This window comes from Loxodonta africana, chromosome 9, assembly GCF_030014295.1.
Source record: "Loxodonta africana isolate mLoxAfr1 chromosome 9, mLoxAfr1.hap2, whole genome shotgun sequence".
Lineage (NCBI taxonomy): Eukaryota > Metazoa > Chordata > Mammalia > Proboscidea > Elephantidae > Loxodonta > Loxodonta africana.
The window spans coordinates 75,393,491-75,421,230 of record NC_087350.1 but is presented as its reverse complement, the minus strand read 5'-3'; the positions used below and the strand labels follow the sequence as shown (position 1 = coordinate 75,421,230).

The 27,740-nt window shown below is 42.2% G+C and overlaps 1 protein-coding gene across 1 annotated transcript; it reads right to left on the bottom strand.

Annotated features, from left to right (window-relative positions):
• Nucleotides 1-56: 56 nt before the first annotated feature.
• Nucleotides 57-27,395, bottom strand: ALDOB (aldolase, fructose-bisphosphate B). The gene is made up of 9 exons (XM_023545091.2): nt 26,717-27,395; nt 13,144-13,265; nt 12,111-12,322; nt 10,330-10,384; nt 9,225-9,385; nt 7,812-7,895; nt 6,537-6,711; nt 5,923-6,122; nt 57-2,463 (listed from the first exon to the last, which is right to left on the bottom strand). The coding sequence occupies exons 2-9, from the start codon at nt 13,253-13,255 to the stop codon at nt 2,368-2,370; spliced, it is 1,095 nt and encodes a 364-aa protein (XP_023400859.1). The 5' UTR covers nt 13,256-13,265; nt 26,717-27,395; the 3' UTR covers nt 57-2,367.
• Between the last annotated feature and the right edge of the window lie 345 nt (nt 27,396-27,740).

Here is a 27,740-nt window from a genome sequence, read left to right as displayed (position 1 = left end):
TCAGATGGATCCTGGCTGAAAGAGGAGAATACCAGAGGATGTTTACCTGTGTTTTATTGACTATGAAAGGCATTCGACTCTGTGAATCATAGCAAATTAAGAATAACGTTGCATAGAATGGGAATTCCAGAACACTTAATTTTGCTCATGAGGAACATGTACATAGATCAAGAGGCAGTTTTCAGAAAGAACAAGGGGATACTGCGTGGTTTAAAGTCAGGTAAAGTGTATCCTTTGTCATACCTCTTCAATCTGTGTGCTGAGCAAATAATCTGAGAAGCTGGACTATATGAGGAACAGGGCATCTGAATTGGGGGAAGACTCATTAACAACCTGTGTTATGTAGATGACACACCTTGCTGGCTGAAAGTGAAGAGAACTTGAAGCACTTTCTTACTAATGAAGATCAAAGACCACAGCCTTCAGTATGGATTACGCCTCAACATGAAGAAAACAAACATCTTCACAACGGGACCAGTAAGCAATATCATGATAAACAGAGAAAGATTGAAGTTGTCAAGGATTTCATTTTACTTGGATCCACAATCAACACTCACGGAAGCAGCAGTCAAAAAATTAGACGATGTATTGCCTTGAGTAAATCTGCTGCAAAAGACCTCTTTAAAATGTTGAAAAGCAAGGTGTCACTTTAAGGACTAAGGTGTTCCTGACCCAAGCGATATTTTCAGTCACATCATATGCATGTGAAAGCTGGGCAATGAAAACCTAAGAAGAATTGATGTTTTTGAATTGTGGTGTTGGTGAAGAATATTGAATATACCGTGGGCTGCCAAAAGAACAAACAAATCTGTCTCAAAAGAAGTAAAACCAGAATGATCCTTAGAAGCAAGGATGGCGAGACTACGTCTTACATACTTCGGACATATTGTCGGGAGGGATCAGTCCCTGGAGAAAGACATTATACTTGGTAAAGTGCAGGGTCGGCAGAAAAAAGGAAGACCCTTAATGTGGTGGATTGATTCAGTGGCTGCAACAATGAGCTCAGGCATAACAACAATTGTGAGCATGGCACAGGACTGGGCAGTATTTTGTTCTGTGGTACTTAGGGTGGCTATGAGTCTGAACCAACTCGATGGCACCTAACAATGACAACAACAAATATTTAAACAAAAGATGTGTATTTTAATGATTTATATCCATTTCCTTTACTGATTAAATAGATTTAAGCACGATTTATTAATTCATGAATATTTTTGTATAAGTAGTATTCCTGACTCCCCACTAAGTGAATTAGTGCCTCCTTTGCTTTCCTCCACTCCTTCTCTCCCTTGTGTTTCCCAGCTTTTGTTAAATCATTACTTTTACATTTTCCAATGTTATGTTGAAATTTTCTTTTGTAACTCTGATTGTTTCTAATGTTCTTTTATATAGGTTAATTCTTAAAATCAAATGTCAGGAGAGTATAATTATGTGAATATTATTTGCTGCAAAACTAGATGGTGTGATTGGATGTGTAGCGAAAGCCGTAATAGTCCTACATCACCACTCCTCAGCCATTTGGAGAGGAATGTTCCAAGCATTAAAGTTACATTGACCCTTTTTTTTATTACACTCCATATGTTGCTCAAAATCATGCTACATTTTAGCTTGTTTCCTATTATGAATGGCTTTAATTTTTAAATATTTCCAAACTTGAAACATAGGCTGGTAGTTCTCAAACTTGGCTGAACGTTGGAATCACCAAAGAGCTTTAAGAAACCCTAATACTTAAAACAGATTTCCACATCTAGAGTTTTTGATTTAATTGGGCTGGTGCGTAGCCTTAGCATATAGGTTTTTAAGATGTTTCCAGGTGATTGCAATGAGTAGTCAAAGTTAAGGGTCCTCCTCATTAATGTCAGTCATATCTAGGGCAGTCAAGTGTAATGAATATACTAGGCCCTTTGAAAGGAAGAGCAGAAGAGTAAAACCTGATACCACCTAAAGGTTTGTAGACTTTTCTCTTTCAGTTGCAGCTGTCTCCATCACCTAGTACTACTAAGACTGTTTAATAAGATGCACTTCTCGGAACTCAGCTTTTCAGATGTTTCGTTTGGTGGTTGTTATTTGGATGGATAGCCGATTTTGTTTTAAAGCCTATTTTCTTTAAATAAATACTCTGGGCAGTGGCAAGCTGGAAGCACTGCAAGAAACGAGTTGTGTAAAATTTTGTCAAATCCTTGATATTTGTACTTGTATGTTTCAATAATTGATTCCTTTTTCTTTTTCTTTTTTTTTGTTTCTGTATTTCCAGTAGTTCTGATCTAAAATTGTCTCATTTCCAGGGTCCATTGAAAGGTTGTTCCTTTTCAGCTCTCCAACTAAGGTGCCTAGAAGAGCTAGAGCAAGGCTGGCTGGCTGCAGATCCTAGTAGGTATAGCAGGCAGTGAAGAGTGACTGGGTGGAAGCAGCACCAGAGGAGCCCGTATGAACATACTGTCCTTTGGCTGCCTGGCGGTTAGCCTGAAAAACAAGGGCGAGAGAGGAGATGGAGTTAGAGTCAAGCCCTCTCTGCTTCCCATTTGAAACCAGCCATACTTTCATTTGAATTGTTTTTATTTCATTTGAGTTATTTATTATTTCATTTGAATTATTTTTTCTTTACAGTGATTTTGCTGAATATTGCCAGTGATACCATCCCCTTCTTTCTGTAATATATTATCTCCTTTAGAACCCAGTTTTCTGAGAATTTCTTCGGCAAATCTGAAATCTGTGTCCGTTACTGAGAAAATTCCTTCTTCATAACAGCAGTGCTTGAAATTAAAGTCAAGAAACTTCTCACTGATATAGCGGGGGGAAAACAGTGTTTTATTTAAAACTGTTTCCATTTTCTACTTTATTTGTCTACAAGAATGAGTAATTTTTAGGTAGTTGTAATCATTGTATCACTTAATTCAGTGTATGAGTTCCAAAAAAAAAAAGCAAACTCATTGCTGTCGTGTCTACTGCAACTCACAGGGACCCTAAAGGACAGAGTAGAGCTGCCCCATAGGGTTTCCAAGAAGCGGCTGGTGATTTGAACAGCTGACCCTTGGGTTAGTAGTGGAGCTCTTAACCATTATGCCACCTGGGCTGTGATGTGTGAGTTTCAGTTAAAAGTAAATTGAGACTTATGAAATTTATAATATTCAAATGCCACTCACTGGTACCAATTCTTCAAATCACTAGTGCTATTGTCTGCTCTCTCCAAGACCTATTGCTACAGCTTAGATCGATGGTTCTCCAAGTGTGTTTCATGGACCATCAGCAGCACCTGGAGACATGTTAGACCTAGAAATACTCTGACTTCATCCCAGACCAGCTGAATCAGAAACTCTAGGGGTGGAGCCCAGCATTCTGTGTTTTAACGAGCCCTTCAGGTGGTTCTGATGCATTCTCAAGCTTGAGAATCACTCTGCAGATGGTAAGCCCAGCTTCTCTTCTGTGGTGATGGCCCTTCAGACCTTACTTTCACAATCCCACCATCATCTTAACTATATCTCCCCACCTCATCAGCCACACACCAGCAATACCACACACTACTCTACATCATCACAGCGTAAAGCTCTTAGTTGTTAGGTGCCATCAAGTTGGTTCTGACTCATGGCAACCCCATGTACAACAGAATGAAACATTGAGTACTCCTGCGCCATCCTCACAATTGTTGCTGTGTAAACCCTATTGTTGTAGCCACTGTGTCAACCCATCTCGTTCAGGGCTTTCCTCTTTTTTGCTGACCCTCTACTTTACCAAGCATGATCTTTTCCAGGGACTAGTGCCCCCTGATAACTTTTCCAAAGTACGTGAGATGAAGTCTCACCATCCTTGCTTCTCAGGAGAATCCAGGACAGATCTTTTCATTCTTCTGGCAGTCTGTGGTATGTTCAACATTCTTCGTCAATACCAAAATTCAAATATATCAATTCTTCTTCGGTCTTCCTTATTCATTGTCCAGCTTTTGCATGCATATGAGGAGACTGAAAATATCAATGCATTGTTTGATTTCTTAACTGCTGCTTCCATGGGCATTGATTGTGGATCCAAGTAAAATGAAATTCTTGGCAACTCCAATATTTTCTCCATTTATCATGATGTTGCTGATTGGTCCAGTTGTGAGAATTTGAGGGTTTTTTTTTTTTTTTTGAGGCGTAATCCATTCTGAAGGCTGTAGTCTTTGATCTTTATCAGTAAGTGCTTCAAGTCCTCTTCAAAGTTGCCTAATCTGCACATAGCAGGTTCTTAAGGACTCTTCCTCCAGTCCTGATGCCCCGTTCTTCTTCATATAGTCCAGCTTCTCTGATTATTTGCTCAGCATACAGACTGAATAAGTATGGTGAAAGGATACAACCCCGATGCACACTTTTTCTGATTTTAAACAATGCGGTGTCCCCTGTTCTGTTCAAATGACTGTCTATTTTTCTATGTACAGGTTCCGCATGAGCACAATTAAGTGTTCTGGACTCCCCATTCTGCACAATATCATCCATAATTTGTTTTATTAGCATAGCCAATAAGACATAGGTAAACATCTTTCTGGTACTCTTTGTTTTCAGCCAAGATCCATCTCTAAGTCTCATGCCTCTCTTATGGCCCTGAATTATTTTTGAGCTTCCCTGGGGCCCTTCTTTCCTTTAGTGCCTCATCACCGAACTTCTGATTATGCTCGATTCCTTGCCCAGCCTTCTCTAAGCTAAATGGGGCTATTGTTAAAATTCTTCATTCTTCCATCTCCCTATTAAACGTTTACTCTTAACCGTACTATTTCCTATTAAGATTTATCTGAATCTTTCTGCGTGCTTAAAAGAGCTGTTAGGAAAATTCAGGAACTTAGCTAATGCACCAGGAACTCAAGCTCTCATTTCAGCTGCACCTTCTCTGGTGCTTTGTGATAATGTCTGGCTTTAATGTCTGGTCAATTTCCTAGCTGACTCCTTCAACAGCTATTGTAGCCTTCCCCACTGTTAGGATTGAAATCTCCATGCCTTCTCATTCTCAACAGATTCCATAAACCGTGACCAGTGATCAATTGTACATCTCTTCACCTCTACAAAACTAACCCCAAACCTGTTCTCTTTCTTCTTTTCTCTTTCCTCCTTTCTAAGACCACCTCTAACATCTGTGTTTAATATTTACCCTCATGCAATCTTTTTCCTATGAATCTTTGTCATTCAGTTATGCCCACTCTCCTCACTGTTAATCTTTTGCTTTATACTGAAACATGTCCAGCTCACTTGTATTTGACTAAACTCTAAGCTCCCTAAGGACAGACACTGTGTCTGAGTTGTCCATCCCAGTGCTTGGCTCATAGTAGGTTTTCGAAAAGTAATGGTTAGTAATTGAATAAAACCTTTTTTGGACTCATTTCTTCTGTTAACCTTTCTGGGTCTTTTCCTGACAAACATCTTGAATGTGCACCTTTCTTCTTTCGCTACTGAAACTGTTTTGTTGAGGCTCATGGATATGCTCCTAAATGCCAATCCTAGCACCTTTTCTCAGCCTTTGTTTTGAATCTCTCCGTAGAAGATTCCTTCAAACTTTTTTCTATTTCTTCCCAGAACCTTTTGTTCATCCTATCATATTATTACTGATTTTCTTGAACCTTTTGTTCATCCTATCATATTATTACTGATTTTCTTGGTGGTTTCTCCTCTTCCCAAAATGAATGGTGTCCCAGATTCAGTCCTTAGTCCTCTTCCCTCTGAAGTGTCTTTGTTGGAATTGTTCTTCAATCTACTGTCATCAACTGTACCCCCAATGTGAATAATTCAATACTCTCTCTAGCCCTAACATTTCTACTGAGCTCTAATGCTACCTTTTCAAATATCTAGTAGACGCTATCTGAAGATAACTTTATGGCCTAAAAAAAACCAATGCACCCCTATGTTGCAGAGTCATCTTTAAGTATTAACTTGACCAAGCAGATAAGAGGTAGTAGCATCTTACCAGAGCCCGCTTCATAAAGGCCTCCTGGGTTGCCTTCTTGTTGGCAGCCTTGCCACTCCAAGCAGCAAGTGCACTGGCTTGCAGGGCCCGTCCATAAGAGAAGCTTAGTTTCCAGGGCTTTGGTAGAGGGGAAAGGTTGATAGCATTGAGGTTGAGAGTAGCATCCTCTTCACTCATGCCGCCAGACAAGAAGCAGATGCCTGGAAAGAGAGAAGTCATTACATTCTACTAGTCTGAGTTTATGTACCCTTGTTGAGAAAGCAAGCAGTGAACCTAAAACAAATGTCATGTTTCAGTCTTTTCTCTGCTTGATTTGCATGGGGCTCTGGGTCAGAGAAATAAGTTTTCTTTTGCTGTGGCCCATTGAACTAAGGAGAGAGGGGCTTTAATAAACAAGAAGGAAAGTGAAATTTTGAGGAAATGAATGGATTGTCTGTGAGCATTTGGGTAGACTCAGGATACTCTACCATGGAGTGACAGGGGAAGAGGTGGCTGCCTGTGAGATAGTCGGCTTCGTGGATAGAAACTGGCTCCTGGACAAACACATATGCTTGTGGCACTCCTTCAAAGGATAAGGACTCAGATTTTAAAGTAGAGAAGAAAGAAGGCCTTACCAGGAACAGCTGCAGGAACAGTACGGTGGAGAGCTGTGACAGTGGCCATAGCCACCTGTTCTGGAGTATACTTCTTGGCGCAGGCATGTCCACCAGTCACCATGTTGGGCTTAAGAAGAGTGCCCTCCAGGTAAACATGATGGTCATTCAAGGCCTTGTAGACAGCAGCCAGGACCTGAGGGACAAGAAGCTCAAACAGTTGAAACCTAGGGCCAGCATTAGAGTTGCATTACCTTGGTACTCCTACACTACAGGCATGAAGGAATACCCATATGCTGTTCAACCAGAGCTTTCCAACCAGCTGTGGGGCTTCATCAGGGCAGTGCACTGGAAACCATAGCCACTGAGCACGGCCAAGCAGGCTTACCCCTGCCGCCCCTACATTAGCTGCTCCACTGCATGAGCTGTTGGCATGGCCCTGCTTCCTAGAGGATTGCACTCCTTCCTTCCATTACTTACTTTGGTTAATGTCACTTCTTTCTAAGACTGCCTTGGTTTAGTTGGCGACATCTAAACTGGCCTCCTCTCTCCATCTCATAGACCAAAAAACCTATTGTTGTCAAGTTGATTCTGACCCATAGTGCCCAACTGGACAGACCAGAACTGCCTCACAAGGTTTCTAAGGCCGCAAGTCTTTACAGAAACAGGCTGCCACATCATTCTCCTGCAGAGCAGCAGGTGGGTTCAAACCACCAACCTTTTAGTTAGCAGCTGACAGCTTTAACAACAGAACCACCAGGGCTCCTCATCCCAAGGAGTGATCATAAAAAACATCTATTTTAGAGACAGAAGTGCTTTAAGAGCTCATTTCAATCCATGTAAGTTTGAAGGGAAGAAACCAAGGTCAAGCTCCATTATGACTTTCTTAGTCTTTCACAGTGTGCGAGGAGAACCATCGTCTCTCAAGTACACTGTGGCAAATTTAGAAAATCAGATGTGAACAAAGTACTTTCTAATTACGTTTTTTCATGTGAGACTCAGATTTTATTTTTAAATTCTGTAGTTTATATGTAATGAAACTACGGTCAAGAAAGATAATATGACTTATCGAAGGTCCTACGAGCTAAGTTTTGCTACTGCAAACCTGTGCTTTTTCCACAAGGGGCATACCGTGTGCCAAAAAAGTGAAAGAATTGATAAATACCTCCTTAGCGTCTCAATGCTACATAATGATTCTAACTTGAAGATTATTCTAAATATAAAATAGTCATAACAGCTGTTACTTAAAAACAAGACTTTTCAACTGAATTTTTGACCTTTATATTCAAGACTTACCTTCTCAGTAACATACTGGCAGTGTTCCAGGTCATGGTCTCCATCAGGAATGACCTCTGGTTCAACAATGGGTACCAACCCATTCTAAAAGAAAAAAGGGGGCAAAAGTAAAGCTGTGCTCACTGTGATCCTTTCCTTAGGAGGAGAATCGGCAGTTTCAATTCATATAAAATGAAGCCCTTATGGAGAAATGGAGCCCTGGTGGCCCAGTAGTTAAGAGCTCAGCTGCTAACCAAAAAGGTCAACAGTTCAAATCCACCGGCCACTCCTTGGAAACCCTATGAGGCAGTTCTATGCTGTCCTATAGGGCCACGATGAGTCAGAATCCACTCGACGGCAATGGGGTTGTTTTTGTTTTTTTTAAAGAGAAATACTACCTAGGTGGTTTAAAGACAGTGAAAATAAATTTGATGGGCTAACTCGTGAGCATTTGTGGCTTAGCCAAAAAAAAAAAAAAAGAGGCAAGAATAGTTATTTCTGAAAAGGAATGGGGTTTAAAAAAACACAAACCTTTATGTTCTCTATTTTATTCTTGAGGCTATTCCAGCTATGCCCAAGAACCTAGTTGCCACACTTTTAGGGCAATGAGCTTAAATCACTAAGAAAGATGCCCCTTTGTATGGATTAATAAGAATTTTAAGCAATGCTTATAGTTCTAATTGGAAATCTCAGATTCCCACAAGTCCAAAAACCCCTACATAGTCCCCACAGAAGCAAATGACATTTAAGGTGGATCCCCAGACTCTTCAACACATGTTGGAAGCCTCTGTTGTCGAGTCACCATCCTCCCAGAAAGTGTTTGGATTGGGACTAGGTCAGAACTATCACCCCTCAGCTAGGGCCCCAAGAGGATCATATCTTGGCCTTGTGGAACCTAGATAAGCAACTCCCCTGGTCTTAAAGGCCTGATCACTGTCAATACTCAACTTTATAGTGATTTGATTGTGGGCATCAGCCTTTTGCTCGTGGCTTATTGGAACACTGGCTTGCAGGACCAAATCTTTTCCTACCATACCTGGCTACAGCAAAAACAGTAAAAAATGCCACCAAGATAGAGTGGAAAGGTAAGAGGAAGGCCAATGCGTGATGATAGTAAATTGGAAAAAGGCTCTGAAGGAAGTGTTCCAGTCCAGTTCAGTCACTGCTGAGCTGACTCTGAGTTCCTGCGACCCCATGTGTGTCAGACTAAAACTGGACATGAACTCCAGAGTAGAACTGGAGTTCTCCGTAGGGTTTCCAATGGCTCATTTTTCAGAAGTAGATGACCAAGCCTTTCTTCTGAGGAGCCTCTGAGTAGACTCAAACCGCTAACCTATTCGTTAGTAGCCAAGAACTTTAACCATTTGTACCACCTGGGGACTTCAAAGGAGGTGCTTGTCTATTGTTTTTTAGCCTTAGGGGAAGGCAGAACACCTGCTGACAGATGCTGGCATAGCGGGCCAGGGCGTTGGCATTTTCCTGGATAGCGAGGTTGGATGGACACTGGTCAGCGATCCTCAGCACAGCACGCCACTTTCCAAAGTCAACACCATCCTTCTTATACTGAGCACAGCGCTCAGCGAGGCCATCAAGCCCTGAAAGTCACAAAAGAAAGAAAGGCTTCTTTGAGTCCCTGTCCCTGATCCACCGGGCCTCTGCTGTAGTAAAGGGTCTCTTAACTTAGCTTTCTGTCAGCAGAGCTTGAAGACTGAAAATGCCCAAGCCAAAAAACATTAACCAAAATACTGGGCCAGGAGATCTGGATGAAATAAATATGGATTTGATGTACATAATGGATATTCCATAAGTAGGATGGAGGGAACTAATTTTTTTTTTTTTTTTTTTTTTAGTGCTTACTACGTTCCAAGCATAAGTCTAGGCATTTTGTATACCTTATCTCATTTAATTACCATAACAATTCAGATAGTTAATATTGTGCTCATTTTACAGATACGGAAATTGAGGCTTCGAGAGGTTAAGTGACTTTAACAACTTTAGATGGCTAAAGAGTGACAAAGCGGGAATTAAAATTCTGATTAGCTAATGCAATGCTCTAGTTAACAGTGGTCTTCTTGGACAGTGAAGTATCCTGCAAAAAGATTTAAGTTGTAAGTGATGGAACTAGGATTCAATCCATGTGTGTCTGAACCCAAAGCCTGGAGACTTTCCTCTCTAGTGCCGCTGCATTTTTCTCTAAAAATAATAGTTTCAGGTACAGCACACTTTCTCTGTACAAAGTACTGTGGTAATCCCATTTTGTTTTTAATCTAATTTAATCCACACAATTAACTCTTCAGAGTGGATACTGTTATCCTATTTTAAGATAAGAGAACTGAGGCTCAGAACATTTAAGTAATTTTTCCCAAAGTCACACATTTATTAAATGGAGGAGCTGGGATTCAGAACCAGGTGTGTGTGGCTCTAAAAAAAAAAAAAAGCCTATGTAAATTCACATTTTGTTTTCCCTTCCTGGCTTCTTTGCTTGCCTTCATTTCTAGCATTATGTCAGCATGACTTATATCAGTGGGCATATCCTTACCTTGAATGGTGGTTTCTCCATTTGTTCCTGCAAGGGGAGCACCTCCTTGGTCTAACTGTGAAAACAAATCATTACCAAACAATTAGCAGGTGTTAGATGTTAAAGAAAACACAGGCAGAGCTTCTGGTACTGATAGCTCTCTTCTTTCACAAACCAAGGAGTTGAATTAAGAACAGAAGTTACCTGGAAGGAACAATGTAAGAGATTCAACCCTAGGAGTATGGAAAATGTGGAAAGCACAGCCCTGGTGGTCCAATGTTTAAGAGCTCAGCTGCAAACCAAAATGTAGGCAGTTCGAATCCACCAGCCACTCCTTGGAAACCCTTTGGGGCAGTTCTGCTCTGTCCTATAGGGTTGCTATGAGCTGGAATTGACTCATAACAACAACAGAGCTTAAGAAAGTAAGAGGCAATCGAACAGTATCTGGGATGCATAGTGCAGAATAACAGCAGCTTCCTTTGAGTCATACATTCCTTTACTCAAGAGACATTTATTGAGCACCTGTACATACCATGTACTATGTTATTACAGGGGGCAAAGAGAATAAGAATACAGTAAGATACTCCACTGGTCTCACCCCATTAGGAGCAAGGAATAATGAAGAAAACTAAACATACGAGAGAAAGATTAGTCCAAAGGACTAATGGATCACATCTACCATGGCCTGCACCAGACCGAGTCCAGTACGGCTAGGTGGTGCCTGGCTACCACCACTGACTGCGTTGACAGGGATCATAAAAGAGGATCCCGGACAAAGCTGGAGAAAAATGTAGAATAAAATTCTAACTCACAAATAAAGATCAGACTTACTGTCCTGACAGAGACTGGATAAACCCAGAGAGTATGGCCCCATACACCCTTTTAGCTCAGTAATGAAGTCACTCCCAAGGTTCACCCTTCAACCAAAGGTTAAAAAAAAACAGACCTATAAAACAAAACAGGACTAAAGGGGCACACCAGCCCAGGGGCAAGGACTAAAAGGCAGGGGAGGACAGAAAAGCTGGTAATAGGGAACCCAAGGTCAAGAAGGGGGAGTATTGACATGTCACGGGGTTGTTAAACAATATCATAAAACAATATGTACACTAACAGTTTAATAAGAAACTCGTTTGTTCTGTAAACCTTCATCTGAGGTACAATTAAAGAAAGAGAGAGAAAATAAGGATGCAACCTCTACTCTCAGCATAGCAGTGGTCCTAAGTGTTAGAAAGCCTGAATTTAAACTAGTTCCACCTTTCACTGACCGGGAGCAAGTTATGTCACCTCTTGTAGCTCGGTTTTTCACCTTATCTCTACAGTAAGAATAATAATTCAGCCTACTTCCTGAGGTTGTTGTGAGGCTTACATGAGTTCTTGGTATTGTAAGCACCCAACAAATCCTAGTTTTTACTCTTGAGAAGTTTATGTAGTATTAGCTACATGCAGAAGGTTGTGTAGACTTAGTTACAAGGCAGAACAGATGGTACTTTAATAATAATAACTGTCATTATTATGTGACCCAAACTATTTTTAAAGCTTATTTAATCTTTACAAGAAATTTATGCAGTAGGTACTATTATTCCCATTTTAGAAATGAGGAAATTGAGATGCTAAGAGACTAAGTACTTTGAGACAAAGTTGGTTGAAAGAAGAGGACACTAGAAGAAAAGTCTAGAAGAGGAAGAAAGAGTAAGAGCAGAAATTAGATGATGAGAATGTTCAGAGTGTTGGCCTTGCCCAGCCAGTGTGCTGGGAGCTCACCTAGGGCGAGGCCAAGGTAAGGTATGCAGGGAAATATTCACCTTGATTCCCACCACGATCCCCTTTTCCTTGAGGATGGTTCTGAACAGCTTTCCCTGGCTGTCCTTCTGGTAGAGGGTCTCATGGAAAAGGATCACACCCCCAATGCTCTGGTTGATAGAATCATCCACAGTGAAGAGAATTTCTCGGAACTGTCGGCGGTTCTCCTCGGTGTTCTCCACCTTGATCCTCTGCAGGCGGTTTCCCATAGTGCCTAAGGTGGGTGGGCCAAAGGCAACGTGTGAACAAGGGGCGCTTTCCTTTCCCCCTCTTCCACACTATCTCAGTGACCCCACCATGACAGAAAACAAAACTCTTTTTTTTATTCAGGTCTTCGAAGCTCCTGCCTCTTTTTGTTGTCCCCTGGTAGAAAAACCTTGATGTTTTCAGGATGCTGGTTGGAAAATGGCCAGTGTGTTGGCTAGGTATGTAGGGATCAAGGTGGAAGCCACCAATGGGTCCAGCTGGGTATGAAAGACCTTCCTGTCTCTCTACCCTCCCCTGGCCCACTCTCCAATCTGACTGGGTGCACATATGGCAAAAGGAGAGGTGGGGCAAGCTCTTGACTTTTCTAGCTTTTCACCTTTTTATGGTAGTCTGTGCAAGCCCACCACAGCTCTCTCTCGTGCAGTTCTGGGATCTCTCAGCCACAAGCTCTGCTCTGTTCCAGATGCAGATACTTCCCTGCCCTCCCTGACTTGGCTGAGTTTAGCCTGACTTTTTTCATTAGCAGCAGATGGCTGTGTATCTGTCCTCATCCTGGTTACTGAGTGTCTGGCATTTCGACAGCCACAATTTAAGACAAGGAGCCTTAACATTGAGAGCTTGAGCCTCTTGCCTTGGTTTTCAGGAATCTGTCTATCAGGTCTACAGAAATGAAAAGGTCTGTGCTTACTGAGTGTTCTGGTCCCACTACTGTGTACGTAAACCTTCACTTGCTCAGAAAGGAAGGGCAGTGTAATTACCAAGTTGCTTTTACTAAGTGTAGAAACAACAGTATGCTTGTTGTATGTTGCGACTGTCTCTTACACTTACCTACAGACTCATCTGCAGCCAGGATCCCCTTTCCATTTGCAACAATGCGCTGGGCGATTTCTGAGAGCTCCTTCTTCTGTTCTGGGGTGAGGGCTGGAAATCGGTGGGCCATGGTGAGAGGTCTGGAAAAGAGTGCAAGAGGGTCATGAACAGAACTGTGGGTGGCCCGCAGTCACACACACAGATGGGATTCACTACCAAGACACCTGGAGTGTACAGACAAGATGTGCAGCCCCCTCTAACACTTCTGGCCCATTAAGTGGGCCTGATAAATAAATGAGGTTTGGTTTCTCTGCCCTCCCCCACAACACACATGCATACAGCCTAAGTAGTTGCAATTAGCCATAATGGATGAAAATGGGATGTCGAATGTTCATGGTAATCCTAAATAGAATGCCTTCCAGGAGACATTTGGGATCACTGATCCTGAGACTGAGGCATCTAATGAATGACTGACTTGAATCTGGCAAATAGAGGCAACTGGAGTAAGTGACTACCTGTCTGTTCTTTGGATTTCTGGTGTTATCAGGTAGCCTGGATGTTTTGAGGTCAGGGCAGTGAGACTTTGGCCTCTGTGGCTATCCTCTACTTGCTCTGTTAGCCTCTAGTCCCACCAAATCACTCTTCAGGCACCAAGTTTGAGAGGAGGAACCCACACTCAGCTTTGAAGTTACTTTTCTTCAGCTTTGGGCCCGGGTAGAGTGCAAGGCTCCTTTTTCTTATATTCAGCCTTTTGTGAGACCACATGGGGCAGACCTGGGATTTTTCCTCAGTTCCCCAGCAGTGGGGGTGATAGGCCCATGGCCTCTGAGGATGCTGAAATCAATATACTGATCCCTGCTCTAGTAATTCTCAGCTTTGCTACTTCAATGAGGACAAACTCTGTCTCAAAACTCTCCACCCAAGCAATCTCCTCAGCAGTGGGTTCTCTAAATGGGATCATTGCCCCTGTTGTGCTGGCCACTTTGGTTTAGTATTAAAAAGGCAAACTTATAGGGCTTTCCTCTTGGATGTTGGAAAGAATGAATTTTACATAGGTTGGGCTACCAAAGAAAAAGATTTGTAGTGAAGATTATCTTGAGTAGTCTCCTATCCAATCCCAAGGCCTCCTCCTTTCCCAACACCCCTCTCCTCACCACCATGTACTCATGCACAGGATGGATGACCCATGCCTGCACAGTACTTCCTAGAAGCCCAAGGACACCCAAGCTCTCATTTTACCCACTTGGCAATGTAGTAACCAGGGCAGGTTATATTCATTAATGAATGAACAAGCTAAGACTTAGAGAAGTTAACTGACTTGCCCAAGGTCCCAGCTTGGATAAGGCAGAGTCTGGCCCCCCACAAAAAATCCTTTCTTCACATTTTCTGAATCCTTTCAAGGCAGGTGCTCAGTACCCCTCCCCCCCCCCCCCCCCGGTGATACAAGCAGTTGATGGCTGCTAAACTAATTCATACTAAATTAACTGATTAACTTGTTGGCACCACAATCCACTTTGACAGCAGTTCTTGTCTTAACCCAAAAGAATGGAACCACACTGGTATCACTGGGGCAGTAGGGCAGGATAATGGGCAGTGATTTCTGGAAAAGATGATCTTCCAAGGCCCCCTACAATCTATCTGCAGGTGATATTTTTTCTGCTTTAAATACTAGTTCCTGGCATTTTAGGCAGGGGTTTTTAGCTTTGTACCTGACCTCCAGGTTCATGCTAATAAAAGCCAACCTAGGGGTAGTGACCTTTAGGCCAAGGTGCAAATTTTCTACCTGTTTAGGTATTTGCACAAAGGAGTTGACAATTACCAAACAATAAAGACATGTCCTTAATGAAACAAAAGGAAAAAATAGCTCAGTAATAATAACAACAAATTATCATTTAGTGCCAAGAACTCTGCTAATTTCTTTATATGCATTATATACTTTATTCCCAGTAGGTACTTGTGCTTGTTTTTTCCTTCCTACTTTTTAGATAAAGAAAGACTATATAAGAGTTTAAATTATTTGTCTAAGGACACATAGCTAATAAGACACAAAGCTGGGATAGGGGGCAGTACTCCCCTCTGTTCAAGGAAAGGGTGAGCTTGGCAAAAGGAATCGACATTTGCATAACTCTTAATGTCCTTGATGACACTCCCAGAGTGCCTTAGGTTGTGGATCTTTATCCCCACAACACTGAGATCACCAATTCATAAACATCTAACATAACATTCTTAGATGTTTGTGGCTAGTAGGTCAGACAGATCTGGGTCCATGCATCAGCTTTGTCTCCCTCTAGCTGGGATCTTGGGCAAGTCAGGTAACTTCTTTGGGTCTTAGTTTAAAATGGATTAAATGGTGATAACATCCACTTTGTCTTGGAAGAAGTAGAACCAGAATGCTCCTTAGAAGCAAGGCTGGCAAGACTACATCCCACATACTTTGAATATGTTATGAGGAGGGATCAGACCCTGGAGAGGGACATCATGCTTACTAAAGTAGAGGGTCAGTGAAAAAGAGAAGACCCTCAGTGAGATGGATTGACACAGTGGCTGCAACAATGGGCTCAAGCATAGCAACAATTGTGAGGATGGCCCAGGACCAGGTAGTGTTTTGTTCTGTTGTGCATAGGGTCGCTATGAGTCAGAACCAACCCAACAGCACCCAACAACAACAACAATATCTACTCTGGATGTCTCATTGCCAAGTCGATCAAATGAGACTGTGAACACTCAGTTCATCAAAGTTGCTCAAAATATATTTGTTGAATTGTATGATAAACATGAAGATGCTTTATAAAGCACTATGAAAACGAAGGTATTACTGTTTTTCTCTTTTGTAATTTTTTTTTTTGAAAAACAATTATCGAAGAGACTCCTATGTTTCTACTTACTACCAAGCTATTTCCTTCAGTCTGGTTGCATTGACTCAACCAGAATGATAGAGGAAAGGTCAAGTTGAACTAATGTTGTTTACAGGAAGTTAAACTTCTACAGAAGGATTAAAGGTCTGTACCACATCAGCACAAACATTGCCCCTCTGTTAATCATAAAACAGGCTCTCAGACCAATGTTCACCACTGGGAGACAGGGAGCCCACAGGAGTGGATAAGGATAGAAGTTTCAGAAAAGTATGTATATAATCCTATTTATTTCTTTTTAACTAAAAAGTAGTATACATGCATATTGTTTATGTGTCTATATAAGCAGAGAAACACCCTGTCCCCACAGTTATGTCTGCGGAAATGGGATGGAGTAGTGTGAGTCTCACATTTCCCTTCAAGCATTTTTTGTAATGTTTGATTTCTTAATGAACAGATAGATACAGACATTGGCTTAGGTATAGATATAGTATAGATTAGTAGCGGGTAACATATATGCAACCTGGGGGAAAGCTGTGAGTGTGAACATATATGAAGACAATGTTACCATAGAAAAGTAGGGCAACAAGGAACCTCAGAGATACCTATACCAATCCTGACACTTTAGAATTGAGGAAACAGGCCCAGGGAGAACATGACTGACGTCCATTCTAAATTGTGATGTTCTAGGACTCCTAAGTTACACCCTACTGGTTTATGAGTTGGAATCCTTCTTCAGCAAAATAACATATGGAACCCTAGAATATGGCTCTTCCTGCCTTTCTCAAAGAGATTCTGTGAAAAAATAATTTCTAAAATATGGATATTTAACTTTTAGAAAAATATAAGGCAACAGAGTCCATTTGTTTCTCCATGCACAGGCAGGTGAACTTTCAAGAAGAGAGACATGAAGGGGTTTATTCGTTGAAAACCTGTGACTGCAGAGATGTGTGCAGCACTTTTATGTATGGATGTGTGAAGATGTCCACCGCCTCATTACCCACAAACGCCACCATGACAAGTGCAGAAAAGTGCTCTAGGGCAGCTCTAGGGCAGCCTGATCCCTGGTGCTGAACACACATGGAGCAGCCCAGAAAGAGACCTGAGCTTGCTTTTTCCTTTAAACTGGTAACTAACCCAAAGGAATTCCGAGGCGTACAGTGATGCACCCATTCCCTGTCCACATCTCCTCAAGCTCTAGCTTAGACCTGGATGATCCCCGGATGAGCCTTGGCTAGCTTGATGACTACCAGGGCAGTGGGGCACAGCCCTGCTGCGTCCGAATTGGCTGATGGAGCTCTAGGTAAATACTGCAGCTCGTGGTGATCCCGTGTGTCTCAGAATAGAACTGTGCTCTGCAAGGTTTTCAACGGGTGATTTTTAGGTAGTAAGTCACCAGGACTTCCTTCCAAGGCACCGCCGGGTTTTGGTAACCAGGTAAGCGTATTAACCATTTGCACCACCCAGGGATTCCGTGAGACAGAATCGACAGCAACCAGCTTAACCCGCTAAAAAACCTGCTTAGGTAACTATTTAAAGAGAAGTTAAAAATGCAACATGTCCTCACACCACAGCTATTTTTCAGACAGTAGAACAAGCATATCCAAACAATTTGGCAGCTTTCAATTCCTAATTTCTTAAGCTATAGGGTCTTCAAACTGTTGGTGCCAGTAGGAAATGTCATAGGATATATCAAACAAGGGTAGATTTGAAAATTCATAATCAAATGGTGACTGTGCTCTGAAGTTTCCACGCCGGTTTCATTTTCTCATTTGAGCAATGGATGAAGGCAAAGGACAAAGCGTGCCAAGGGTTCATTTCTGTAACAAAGAAACTTCAGTGCTAGTACCAGCAGGTGTGGGAAGAAAATGACATAAGGCGATAGATACATAAATAAATCACTGAAATAAGTGGTCACTATGAAAAGAGCATGGAGCATTGGTGGTTTAGTGGTGGAATTCTCCCCTTCTATCTAGGATACCTGGGTTAGATCCCTGGTAATGTACTTCATGTGCAGCCAACATGTCTGGAGGCTTGCATGTTGCCATGATGCTGCAAAGATTTTACCAGAGCTTTAAGACTAACATGGACTAGGAAGAAAGGTCTGGGAACCTACTTCTGAAAATCAGCCAGTGAAAACTCAGTGGATCACAACAGTCCAGTCCATAACCAATCACAGGAATGGTATAGGACCAGGCAGCATTTAGTTCCATTGTGCATGGAGTTGCCCTGAGTTGATGTTGACTGGATGGCAGCTAACAACAACAATGGAAAGAGAAAACAGAAATGATCAGAAATCTCAAAATCCAAAAGAAAAAAAAAACTGACTTAATAGGAGCGTTCAAGTTGTTTTTCTTAGTCCAAAGACTCAAAAATGCCATCATACTCGTAACAGTGGCAACTGGCAGTCAGCCTTGAGTGCTTTGCTCCTTTTCAAAGAGCCAAGGGTGGTGTGAGTGAGCATGCACCTCTCAACAGATGGAAAGCTACCATCAGGCTTTTCCTGAACACAAAAGTAAACACCCCTTTCCCTGAGGGGGCTCAGCGCTGTCATGAACCCCTTACAGTCAGGTGCAGTCCGGGCATACAAAGCAAGTTCTTTTACTTACAGTTTGGGAAAGAAGAGACCTCTTAGACGCCAGAAGCTTAGGTGAGGCAGCAGCTGCCAAATAGGACAAATCTACCGGAACACAGTTTTTATAGAGTTCTCATGAAAGTTGTTAGGGTTTTTTTTTTTTTTGTTAGCTTTTGCCTTCCCCTTGGCACATTGGCCTGGTAGGGAGGTGTTTATTCTAAACCTCTGATTGGCTCATAAACAGCCAATCCTCTTACTCATGCTTGCAACACTCTTTATACTCACAGAATGTTAAACCTGCAATAGATGTCCCTAATCCAGCCTCTTATTTTACAGGTGAGAAAATTGAGGTAAGCAGGATTAGGGGAGTCCTCAAAATCATGCAGCTGCTGAGTGACTGAGTTCTAGAGTCCATCAAGGATTACTGGGAAGAATGCTAGCTCACTTCTGGTGCTTCCTAAACTCTTAATTTTGACCCCGGCATTTTTACTTCTCTAAACCTCAATTTCCTCCTCTGTGAAGCGGGATCTCATCCACAGGAGAGTTAAATGAGTTTGTAAAATGCTTGCATACAGTAGGCATTCAAGAATTGTTCCTTCCCCCGATTTCCCCAGTCTCCAAAAGCCTAGAGGTTTTTGATGCCAGGACTCGGTCTTTTACTCTACTCACATTCTCTCTCAGCCTTTACATTTTTGTCTTCGAAGTTGGTAAAAACTACAATAAGCCTCAGAGTGACTGATGTAAGATATAAGCTCCTCCAGCTGTGACACTGTCTGGGTATGGGCTCATTCTGAAGATTTTGGGGGAGTGTTAAACCAAAATCTAATCTAAGAGAGGGTAAATAAAAATACTGTATGCTTCCTGAGACAAATAATGCCGGTTATGGAGAAATCTAAAAGTAATGGAATGAGCATGAATACAGAAAAGTATAAATCCTCGGGAGGATGTTCCTTTGCAATAATTCATAAAATGGAAAATAACAAGTGTCTTGATGTGCGGGGTATTAACACTAGAATCTGTGGGTGAAAAAGCGTCAGTGAAACAAAGGGAACAGAGAACTAGGTTGTCTAAATGGAGTTTAGGATCAGACAGTTTCTAAGAGTAGAAAATGTTAGACATTGAATGTGATTATTGAGGGAAAGTGAAGTGTTTGAAACACAACACTGAAACTCATTTGGTTTGGGAAGTTTAGGCCGGGGTGTGACCTGAGGACAATAAAGGGGCTAGATCAGGTATGGGTCCCTCCAGCTCCATTGGCTCCACTTACCCCCCGCTGTCACACTTTCTGCTTTCCTCATCTCCACCTGGTGCTCATTCAAGTACCTGGTTCTGGATTCACTAGACCAAAGTGACCTGATCTGGGGCCACATGAAGGTTCCATCAGGTTTGATTTTTGCTAGAGGAGAATGGAGGAAGAAGAGGTGGGTGGTAGTGAAAGAATGCCGAGTGGGGGAGTGACAGTTGTTGGAAGTCAGGGTGGGGCTGGTCAGTACTCTGACATTCCACCTGATGGAGGGGCATGTGGCAGAGGTAATATTACCCATACTCCTAGTACTAATTATTCTCGTAATAACAACAGTAGCAATCATAATCCTTTTTTAGGTCAATGTACCTGGTTCTTTTCATACATGATCTCTGGTCCAGCACCTGAGGGAAGGTTTGGTACCCCCGTTTTCTGGATAAGGAAACCCTGGTTCGGAGAAGGCAAATAACTTGCCTAGAGTCACAGGAGTCTGTCTGGCTCCGAGTCAGTGGTCAAAAGCAGAGCTGCCTGCATTTTGGTGACCACAAACTTCACAGACTATTCCTCCACTCTCCCAGTCCCAGCAATTCATAACCTTGGACGTTAAACCCTGCATTAATCAGGAAGAATGATTGCGTCAGCAGATCCAGGTACCTCTGGTCTTGCCATGCCTCGTTTCACGTGAACACTAGCCTCGCCGGGCATGTCAGAGTAGTGTGAGTGCACCCACCCCTAGCGCAGCCACCTACTGCTGCTCCCATGGCATCAGCATTCGCCCACCTCTGGGGCTTGACGTGCAACTGAAACTCAAAGTTCAGGAAAGCAGGGCCAAGGCTTACTGAACCTTAGAGAACTAGCAACTCCTGACCAGCAGAGAGTGCTTGCAGGGTCTGTTTTTTTGTTTTGTTTTTTTAATTTCCTAGTTCAGTAAAATGTTCAGAATGGAGTTACCATGATCTCATGGAAAGACATGGGGCTTGAAGGTTGTGAAACATTGTGGAATGCTCCAACCTCTTTGGTCCTCAGTTTCAGCATCAGTAAAATGGGCTAGTAATATCTCCACCAAAAACTGATTGTAAAGTGTGAATGAGACAACCTATGACCAGGGCTTAGCACATAGTAGGGTTTCATTAATTCACTGAATCTGAATGCATAATTCTGATTTAAAAAAGAAAACCAAACCAGTTGCCATCAACTGTGACTCATGGTGACCTCATGTGTGTCAGAGTAGAACCAAGCTCCACAGGTTTTTCGGTGGCTGATTTTTCACAAGTAGATTGCCAGACCTTCACCTGAGGTGCCTCTGGCTAGACTCAAATGGCCAACCTTTCAATTAGCAGCCAAACATGTAACTATCTGTGCCACCCAGGGACACCAGTTCTGATTTAGAGACCTTCAACTGCAGACTCTTCTAATAGGCAAGATGGTATCATTTGTGATTGTTAATTATCTCCAACAACTACCTTGGTTGTTCTCCATCCCCTGTCCCACTCTAGATACTTCTTTTTTGAATGGGGTATCTATATAAGTCAACAACAGGCCATGGAGTTATACATATATACACTCATGTACAGCATCAGGTGTGAGTCCACAGTGGCACATGTGAACATACAAGTAAATCTTGTGTATCTTAGAATTATGTTCACTGTAGGATTAGTAAAGAACTTTGATAAAAAGGGGCCATATTTAAACAAGGGAATCAGAGAATTGTGATTGGGTAGATATGGTATTTTAAAGATGTATTTTCCAATCTGTGGTACAGATACTACCTTATGACGTTGCAATCTGCTTTGGAGGTGAAGATAGTTTCAGGACCCTGAAATCAGCTGTCATTATTTTGGTCATAGAGCTAGGGCTAGTGTTGTTTCAACAAAGTTCACAAAATATTGAGCTTCTGTGTGCAAGGCGTTTTGTTAGCTATGGAGGCAACGATTTTGTAGAGAATACAAAATGAATGACTGGTTTGTTCTCAAGAAATTTACAATCTAAGAGGTGAGAGGAGAGAGTTGAGGTCAGGAACAATTCAAATAAGAAGAAGTATGTAGATGCTTTCTTTTTGGCTATTGTTGTTATTGTTGTCACAACATTCCTGGACAATTTGTGAAGGATCATGAAAGAAAAGTCTAAATATTCCAAATTTTTACATGGCCAAATCATGCGCCATCCTATCCCATGATTCAGTCCATTGGACTTAAAAGACTTACGAGGGCGTAAGCAGTGGTGCCTCACCGCTGTCTCATTAGCACCCAGTACCATGCCTGGTACTCAAGAGGCATTCAACCAATTTTTGTTGAATAAATGAATCAATAATTCTATGAATGCATTATTGTCGATCTCATAAAAGCCTGAAGTAAGTGTCTGATAATTCTTATTCCTGGAACCTTGAAATTATTAATAGATAGGATATGACCATTACATTCCTCTAAAATCACACTAGGTTCTAAGAGCCCTTCTACTGCTGTTCCTTTGGAGTTTCACAGGAATCCAGACCTGAAACAATGAAAGGAACAGTGGCCTTTCTTAGTAACAGCTTTATTGAGATGTAATCACATACCATACAATTCACCTATTTAAGGGTTTTTCACAGAGTAGGGGTATTAAATGCCACTATGTGAGAGAGATGTGTTAGGTTTTTTAAAGCCTAGAATCTGAAGGTATGAACAGTTCTAAAACACCAGAATAAAGCCCAGGAACAACAGCCATTTGGGGTAGTAGATGTGGGCATTATTGAATCATATAATTATTGATTCATTTATTCGACAACCACCTTCAGTCTCCTCATGGCGATTTTTATACACTTCATTGCTAATAAATCTGAACTCTTGTATATTCTAGGAAGAATATAGTTTATATTTAAGTATCCAAGGTAAGTACATTTAAGAATATCTAAATTCTAGGTCTTAGAAATACTAACTCCCTTTGAGTCTAGAGAGCAAAAATGAAACTTGAAATTTGGTGAAGAACTTGAGGTTTTTCTTGTATCAGGAAATGTTTGTGAGCAGTTAGAGTGCTGCAGCATTGAAAAGAATGGGCTGCAGTATTTCAGAATTTCTGATTGACCAGAATTTACCTGATAGGAAAGGGTACACTGTGGCCTACAAGGACGTCAATCCTCATTTTCCCATATTCCCTTGTATTGGGTTGTTTGCTGCCTTGTCAGTGTTTTCTCTCTGTACCTTTTGCTCAACGTTGTCAAAGTCCAATTTTTTCCTCACTATCTAATCAGGGTTGTCATTTATTTATGTCATTTATGGCCCCCAGACTAATATCTTTTTCACATCCCCTCCTCTCTTTGACGAAATTGCTTGGCCTTTGGCACAGTGGTTAGGAGCTATGGCAGCTAACCAAAAGGTTGGCAGTTTGAATCCACCAGCCACTCCTTGGAAATCCTATGGGGCAGTGCTACTCTGTCTTATAGGGTTGCTATGAGTTGGAATCGACTTGATGGCAATGGTTTTGGTTAGGTGGAAAGGCATTGTGTGCTGGTAGAAAGAGCCTGAGATGAGCAGACAGGAGGTGTGGGTGGTGGGTTGACTGCTGCCCCAGACTAGCCAGAGCCTGAAGGAAGTCACCTTCTCTGAGCCCCCGTTCCCTAAGTGGACCTGGTAATACCGCTTCTGCCTAACCGTGCCATGTTGCAGCCATGATCAAATGATACCATCTAAATCAGAGTGCTTTGAAAACTATAAAGCCCTATACAATTACAAGGAGTTATAAACTATGTCGCTTCATGACAGCAGATATTACACCACTTTTGTGGTGTGTGTGCACGCGCACACAAGCACACAGACACACAGACACACACACACACACACACACACAGTAGTTTGAGAATCAGAAAATGAGATTCTGGCCCAGCTCTGCCCTTAATGGCTGGGTGACCTTGCACAAGACAGCACATTACTACTTGTTGAGAACCTGCTTCTTACCAGGCACTTTTCTGGGTACTTCACACAGAACAGCCCCCATGTAATGCCCACTTTATCAGCAGGGTAGGTATTGTTTTGGAGATGAGAGAGATCCAGTAGCATTCCCAGTGTCATGCTATTAGTAAGTGGCAGGACAAGGACTGAAATAGGTCTGTGACTCTAAAACCAGCCTTGGGTCTTGAATGCCTCATCTATACAATGAAGAAGGAATCCCTTTCAGGTATGATAGTCTATGGTCTTTTCCCCCGTAATTGCATGTTTTTGACATAAATTCCTTTGTTCTTGATCTGGTCAGCCTGGCATTCTTCACGCCTAGCATTTCGAAGATGCCTAGATGACAGCCAATATATAAACCATCCCAATAATCCTTCTTAAAAGGAAATATTTCATGTCTAATTTAAGTTTCTTATGCTATTGTTTATGTTGATGTTATTGTATGGGAGAAATTCTCTTATTCTTTTACACTTTGCGTTTACATCATCCCACCACAGCACTCTTTAGAAATGAAGAATGCTGGACTGACCAGATCCAGCATTAAATTTTCCTGGAAGGCTAGGTAGAAGGCCCAGACTGACAAAAAGAGGCAGCCAGCAAGCTGTGAAAAAGGAGGACCTGTCAATTGTCTAGTGGCCACCTCAGAGTTACCTACTCTCCTCAAAATGAAGGGTGGAGTCACTCAGGCTCCAGGTAATTAATCCAGTGGCCAACAGACTCAACTTTCTGCCCTTCTGAAGACTCAACCATAAACTTTCTTAGAGAATCAATATAATTTAGTCATTAAGAGTTTGGACTTTGCTTCTTAAAAGCAAAGAGTTTAGCTTAACTAGTAAAAAATATCTGCCTTAAGCATTATGCTCTTTCAAGATCTATATAGCAACTGGAAAGATTAAATAGGAACCTTAGGAGGCAATGGTTTTATGTTAATAGGGGAGGAACAACTAAGAAAAGAAGGGTGAGAATGGTTGTACAACTCAAAGAATGTAATCAGTGTCACTAAATGGTACCTGTAGAAACTGTTGAATTGGTATGTTTTGCTGTGTATATTCTCAACAACAACAACAAAATAAATTTTTAAAAATTTGGACTTTGAAGTCAGGTAGAAGTCGCTTCAAATTTCAACTCTGAGCTTTCTAGTTGTGTGACTTTGAGAAAGTTCTCTGAACTTTTTGGGCCTTTGTTTCCTCAGCAGCAAAAGCATAATAATAAAACATACCTGACAACATTGGTGGAGGATTGGATTGGATAATGAACAAAACGGTTAAACCTAATACCTTGCAAAAAGTAAATACTATATAAAGAGCAGGTATTTTATTATCATCGTTGTCATCATTTCTTTCTCCTCTCCATAGTCTTCAAATTCCCCGCCTTCCTCTCTGTCACCAGGGGTGACCTTTGTTCCAACTTCACTATGTTCTGTGTCACCCTGAATCCTCCTATCCCACCCCAACCCTCAAATGCTTTCTCCATTTAATAAGCAGAGAAGTTAAGCCCTGAGATCATACCTACCCCAAGAAGAGATACCCTCCGCCTTAGAAGGGAGCAGGAGCTGTAAATAAAAAAAGACTTTTCCTATTATAATGACCAGAAGAATTTGACTTATCCACAGAAAGAGATGGAAGAGCTAGAAACAGGTTTGAATAGAATAAAGAAAATGACAATAGTATTTGTGGAAAGTGTACAGGGGAATGAAGGTTGAGAAATGAATAAAGAGATAAGGCCATGCACCCACACTACGAGAGTCAGGAGCAGATTGAGTGGCAGGAAGGGCCAACCTGCCTGGTCGACAGATGAGCTGGCTTCATTAGCACCCCTGTACCACACCATCTGGGACGCACAGCTGGCCTGCCCCAGAGCGTGCTTGCTCCCTGTGGCACAGCTGACCCTGGGTATATCCAGCCCCTCACTGGGCTGCCAGATGGAGGTGTAAATAAGAGGTTGGAGCTAGTTATCTCTGTGGCAGGGAGCCCAGGGAGGGGAGCATCCAATCTCTGGCCCCCAGCAGGAGGCTGCACGCAGGAGGATTGTGACCAGGCAGCAGATGCCCTGGCTCCCCTGGAGGTGGTGGAGGGATGGAATTCACCCTCTTTTAATCGGGTTACTGCCCAGTCCTAGGGCAGGGCTGCCCTCCCCGCTGCTCCTTTTGGTGACTTTCTTTGGGCCATTTGCCAAGTGAGAACAGAGTCCATTGGATCCCAGGGAGAAATAAAAAAGCTGTTACTTTAAAAGAGGAAAGAATAAAAAAACCTGTCACTTATTTAAAAATAATTGCATGCTGGGATGTGATGATCAGAGAAAACAGGCAGCTATTTTTTTTACCTTGCTAGCGTTGTTGCTTTGTAAGGTAAATTTGCAAGTCGTCGTCCTGGTGCCCTCTCCCCTCCCCCAGCCCCCAGAGGGATTGTTTCTGGGCTCGTCTCTGTCTCTCAGACCTGCAGAAAACCCCTCCTGGACCTATGTGGGAAGCTGCCCAATAGGTCTGTGTAACTCAGATCTCAGCTCAGCTCTCCTTGGGTCTCTTTAGATCCAGGTAAGGTTGGCTCAAACCTTCGTTTCATAACCTACAGAAGGTCCAATGCCTTCCCCCAATTTGGGAGAAATTCCCAGGGGGCTTATGTTACCAAGGTCACTTTCATCTCAGAGCTTCTCATTTCACTGAATCGTTTCAGTCAAGTACATAGATCACTACCCTAGCCCCAGCGTACTGGCCCTGTCCATCCATGGTGACCTAGATGTGAAACTGGACCCCTTAGTTTGGTTTCCATAAAAATGCAAAAACTTATGAACAAAGAATTACATTTTCACGAAGCCTTTTTGTGGACATAACTGGAGGTTTGCAGAGAAGAAGGGGAAATACACGATGGCAATAGACAATTAAAACTGAGCGTTTACCATCCCTAACCCTAAAAGTCCTTTGAACACACCAGCTGGAGTGGTCCATCTTCACTGTCTCAGGCTCTGCTTCCCTCCCTCCCCTCACATCTCTCCTCCTTACCTCTTCCCTCACAGATTGTCCTTAGAAGTCTGACTTGTTTTCACCCTGACAGGCAGTACTCCCCAACTCACCTCTAAACCACTATCTCCAAACCAATCGATTTACTGGTTGTTGCACCAGGGCCACCTACTTTGCTAATAACTAGAAACGGAAACTCTAAGACTTCCTTTAACATGTTCCACCTTCCTTAGAAGGCACTTTTGACATTATGCCACAATTTTTATTTCTTTTAAGTATATTCTAAGGTTGTGGGGCGAGGGCTGCAAGAGGGGGCAAGGAGGAGTATTATAAGTAGGTTCCTGGGAAAGGTGGTCTCTTTCTCTCTGAGACTAGCTGAGAAGAATCAGAAATGAAGAAGATATGAACAGAATTAAGAATGCAGAGAGTGTTTCCTGCTGTGATATAGAAGCTGCAGGTGTGTGTGTGTGTGTGTGTGTGTGTGTGTGTGTAATGGAGGCTGAAATTGGACATCTGAGGTGTGATGAGGAGCAGTCCAGGCATGGGCCTGTTTTCTCCTTGCCCCTTTGCTTTGTGACTGTGGGGGTGGGACAGAAACAGAAAAGAATTAACAAAGGACAAGCATCCTGTATACCCAGATGATGTAATTTCACTTTCTTGAGCTTGACAGGACCAGAACAGACAATGGTTGTATTAGCTAATCATTGCCAGGAAGAAAGGCTAGAGGTGGTATGGACAATTCTGAACCTTAAATTATTGTCATAGACATCCATCTCCTTTAAACCGAATTGTAAATAACAAACCCACACAGGAAGTGACCTCAGTTTGTTGCCTTCTAACACATTTGCTTGTTAAGACCAGGAACGTTGTTGTTAGCTGCCATCAAGTTAGTCCTGACTCATGGTGACCTCATGTATAACAGAAGAAATGCTGCCCAAGCCTGAGGCATTGTGGGTCAAACTGTTGTGGTTTGTACAGTTTTCATTTTGCCAGGCCTTTTTTACTAGTCTCTCTCAGTCTGGAAGCTCCATTGAAACCTGTTTAACATCATAGCAACACACAAGCC